Here is a 4,223-nt window from a genome sequence, read left to right as displayed (position 1 = left end):
GGGGGGCGGGGGGGGGCTAGGAGGGGTGGCCAGGCCAGCGGGGGTGGAGGGTCAGTTGGGGGCGACCAGGCCGGCAAGAGGGCAGTTAGGGGCAATCAGGCCAGCACACAGAGGCAGTGAGGGGCGATCAGGTCGGCAGGCAGGTGAGAGATTAGGGGACAGCAGTCCAGGATTGTGAGAGGGATGTCTGACTGCTGGATTGGGCCTACACCAGCAGTTGGACATCCCCCAAGGGGTCCCAGATTGGAGAGGGTGCAGGCTGGGCTGAGAGTACCCCCCACCTCCCCCTGCCGTGCATGAATTTCGTGCACCAGGCCTCTAGTTTATATATAATCTCATTAGAAATGTTTTCCTTTTTTCAAATACCACCAATGAGATGCATAAAATAGTGCATTATTAGTTATCTGGCAGATTCCCTAGTGGTGAAGTAAATATAATTTCATCAAAGTAAAATGTGAGCTAATACAATTCAAGAGCTAAAGTTCCTAAAAAGTTCAAGAAAAAACTCACACAAAGTCCAATGATGAGAGAGGAAGAAAATCCAATTAGGTTCTTAGGAAACTTTACGTTAGAATTCATTTCTATCCCATGAGACTAATGAAATTTTTAAGCTTGCTACCTTGAAGACAATGGTATACAATTAAACAAGCATATTATTGCTTTTTGTTTTGGAAGACCATGGTACAAATGTTTCTATCACATGTGTTTGAGTGGCTGGGTAGATCAATGAAAAACCAACACTATTTACCTCTATGACCACAGAAGACTGATTGATTTTATGGCTTCATCTGCTGTCTGAAACTGAATTTGATATTTTGGCAGGTACAATCCTAAAACAGTTTTTCCCATTTTTAGAATGTTCCTAGAACACTAATCTTGCTATGGAATTCCCTACAGGTTATAAGTAAACACAGTAAGTAGAACAACTTTAATTCATCCCATGCAGAGTTGAACTTGATTTCTTTCTGTGTAATATTCCACTGATGAAAAAATCATGCTTCATAATTTTCTATTTTTTCATAAACTTTAGTGTCAAGTTCCTCTTGCTGAATTTGTTCAGACTGAGGACACTGGACAATTTTTGCTTCACTGGTGGAGTTTCTGGTGCCTAAGAAGGCTTGACCGCCTGCTGAAGTTTCTTCTACATATGTTACAGGAATAAGGCTGCTCACCTGTATGGGTTCTCCGATGTTTAATAAGGTGGGAGTTCTGACTGAATTTTTTCCCACATTCATGACATGTAAAGGGCTTCTCTCCAGTGTGAATTCTTTGGTGTGTGTGTAGATTTGTATTTTGACTGAAGCTTTTCCCACACCATGAGCATTTATATGGTTTTATCCCTTGGTGTGTTGTTAAGTGCTTATTAAGGTCTGAACTCCATCTAAACCTCTTATCACACTGTGGGCATTTATACGGTTTCTCTTCAGTGTGAACTCTTTGGTGCTTAATAAGGTCAGAGCTAACTCTGAAGTTTTTCCCACATTCCTGGCATTTAAAAGGCTTCTCTCCTGCACGTTCTTTCTTGTGACGATCCATAAGTTTCAGCAGCTCTTGTTTCCAGGTTGAAAGTTTCTTTCTTTTCTTCACTGAAAAGTCTTGGTGCCATTTCCCCACCCTATGTATATCACCATGATTTTCTTTGACTGTTGTTTTCTGGGGAACTTTCACTCTGGCCTTTTTTGATATTATGTCTCCAGGAGCTTGTATTTCTAAGTCAGAAGGACATATAGGCTGATGATTTTCAGTATCATTTTTGAGCTTTAACCCTGTTGGAATTAATATGACAATCAGCCAACTGAGTGGCAGAGCCAAGAAAACCACAGGAATGGAGAGGAAAAAACAACAAAGATCACTGATTTGTAGTATAAGGTAAGTAGAATCTTAAAATGTTAATTCCTTGCAAAGATTCCTATTAAGGCACATTTCTCCTCTTCCCATAGTGTATTTACCTATAGGCAGCTCTCCAGGACTGTCCATGATCTCTGTGGATCCTTGAACCCATGGCTCTTTCGCTTGTTCTAGACAGGAGATGACTTTAGGTTTGGGGAGCACAAATATGGCTGTGAAATGAAAAAACTGAGGTCAAGGATTGCTAACTTAACAATGGTTCACTAATTCAAGATATTTCAGTAAGAATAAAGAACACTTACAATTTGTTATCCCCAAATGGTTAAATGGTTAGACCCTCATATCAGCTATTAGTTTTATACTACACTGCATTTGTAGGTTGACATGCAAAGTGGAGATTAGCTTGGTCGATAGAAAGGACATAGTTATGGGAATTTTGTACATGTTCGTTCCCCTCTTCTGCCACCAATAACTGCACACTTGACTAAGTTGGACTAAAACTCCAGAGATTTTAGAGTCTTATTAACTCTTTAAGAGTCACCTGAATAAGACCAGGCCTAGCAGAGCCAATGTGAAGGTCAGTGGATTAGGAATCATAGGCACAAGTGATTTCTGCCATAATTATAGTAGTCTTTTATTTTGCTCCTGAGCACCAGAAACTGAACTAGGAAATATTTCTATCACTCTTGCAGCTCACTGGTTCATATCCAGTTGGACAAAACAGATCAGCATCATTTAGTGGACTTTTTCTACATACAAATTTCGAAGGATAGAAAGTATTCATCATTCAATATTTCAACAAATATGTATTAACTGGCTATGGCATGCCAAACACTTTCTATGAAATAGGAATATAGTGGTGAATAAGCCAAAATCCCCTGATCTCATAGAACTTATCTTTTAGTGGGAAACTGAGGCAATCAAACATCAAAAAACGGACAAAAGGAAATATCAAGAAGTAATAAAGGTTTCTGTGTGCTTTTTTTTAAATCCTTACCCGAGGATATTTTCCCATCGCTTTTAGATAGAATGGAAAAAAAAGAGAGTGACAGAGAGAGAAACACTGATGTGAGAGAGATACATTGACTCCCACATGAGCCCTGACTAGGCCAGGAACAACCCATGAACTTTTAGTGCATGAGCCGATGCTCTAACCACTTAGAAACACCAGCCAGGGCAGGAAATGATATATATTTTTAAAAAAACTGAAGCAGGATAAGAGAGCATTTGAGATTCTTTTACCCTAGCCGGTTTGGCTCAGTGGATAGAATGTTGGCCTGTGACCAAAGGGTCCCAGGTTCAATCCCGGTCAAGGGTATATACCTTGGTTCCCATCTCCTCGGGCCCTGGCCCTATTTGGAGGCAACCAATCGGTGTATTTTTCTCACATTGATGTTTCTCTCAGTCTTTTCCTCTCTCTTCCCCTCTCCCTAAAAATCAATGGAAAAATATCCTCAGGCGAGGATTAACAACAACAACAAAAAGATCCTGTTTCTGTGAAGCTATTTGAGATATGGCTATGTGGAAGGCTTCTTTGAGAAAGTGATATTTGAACAGAACAAAAGGTGCAAGTTTTGTCATACAGCAGAAAAGTATGTCAAGTAGAGGAAAAGGGAAAGTAGAAATGAGCATGGTTAGTTCAAAAAACAGCAAGAAGCCCTGGCCAGGTAGCTCAGTTTGGTTAGAAAGTCATCCCAATACGCCACGGTTGCAGGTTTGATCCCCAGTCAGGGAATATACAAGAATCAACCAATGAATGCATAAATAAGTGGAACAACAAACTAGTCTCTCCCTTTCTCCCCTCCTTTCTTTCTAAAATCAATACATTAAAAAACTAAACGAAACAAAAACAAAACAAAACAGCTTCCAAGAAAACCAATGTGGCTAAACAGAACTGAACAAGGGGCACAAGCTATAGAAGATGAAGGCAGAAAGGAGAAGAGACACCAGATTTTGAAGGGTCTGAGAACTTTGATAAGGAAAAGTTTTAATTTTATTCTGAATGTGGTGAGAAGTCATCATAATATTTTGAAACAGGAAAATATCATAATCTGATTAGGTTTTAAAGAGTCTGGCTGCTGGATAGAAAACGGACTATTGGAGGGCAAGAGTGTTGGTACCATCAGCCAATTAAAAAGCTACTAAGATGGGCCTGGTTTGAGATGATACTGATTTAGACCCAGGATGCTAATAAGGCAAGAGGATGAGACATAGTTGGACTCAGGTTATACTGTGAAGATGGAACCAAGAGAATAGTGATGTATTAGTAGTGGAATATGATGACAAGATAATGGGAAAGATAGACTATGTGTCTTGCTCTGAGCTACTGAGTTGATCTTTACTGAGATGAAAAAGATATAAAAGCAGGTTTAAGG

General features: G+C 39.9%; 1 protein-coding gene across 5 annotated transcripts in view; it reads right to left on the bottom strand.

Annotated features, from left to right (window-relative positions):
* The window catches only part of ZNF75A (zinc finger protein 75a), a 36,153-nt gene that overhangs the window by 24,950 nt on the left and 6,980 nt on the right, over positions 1-4,223 (bottom strand). For 3 of the 5 annotated variants that reach the window (XM_015560116.1, XM_015560114.1, XM_015560115.1), the window contains 2 exons: positions 1,950-2,060; positions 914-1,766 (listed from right to left, as the gene is read on the bottom strand). The exons of 1 other annotated variant lie outside the window; for it this stretch is intronic. In XM_015560116.1, the coding sequence (XP_015415602.1) occupies positions 1,087-1,766; positions 1,950-2,060 (791 nt within the window). In that variant the 3' untranslated portion in view covers positions 914-1,086. Of the gene's footprint in view, positions 1-913; positions 1,767-1,949; positions 2,061-4,223 lie in introns of those variants that run through there. One more of the 5 variants, XR_001512868.1, reaches the window with a different exon arrangement.

Source organism: Myotis davidii, unplaced genomic scaffold, assembly GCF_000327345.1.
Source record: "Myotis davidii unplaced genomic scaffold, ASM32734v1 scaffold555, whole genome shotgun sequence".
NCBI lineage: Eukaryota > Metazoa > Chordata > Mammalia > Chiroptera > Vespertilionidae > Myotis > Myotis davidii.
This window is presented reverse-complemented; position numbering and strand designations above follow the sequence as displayed.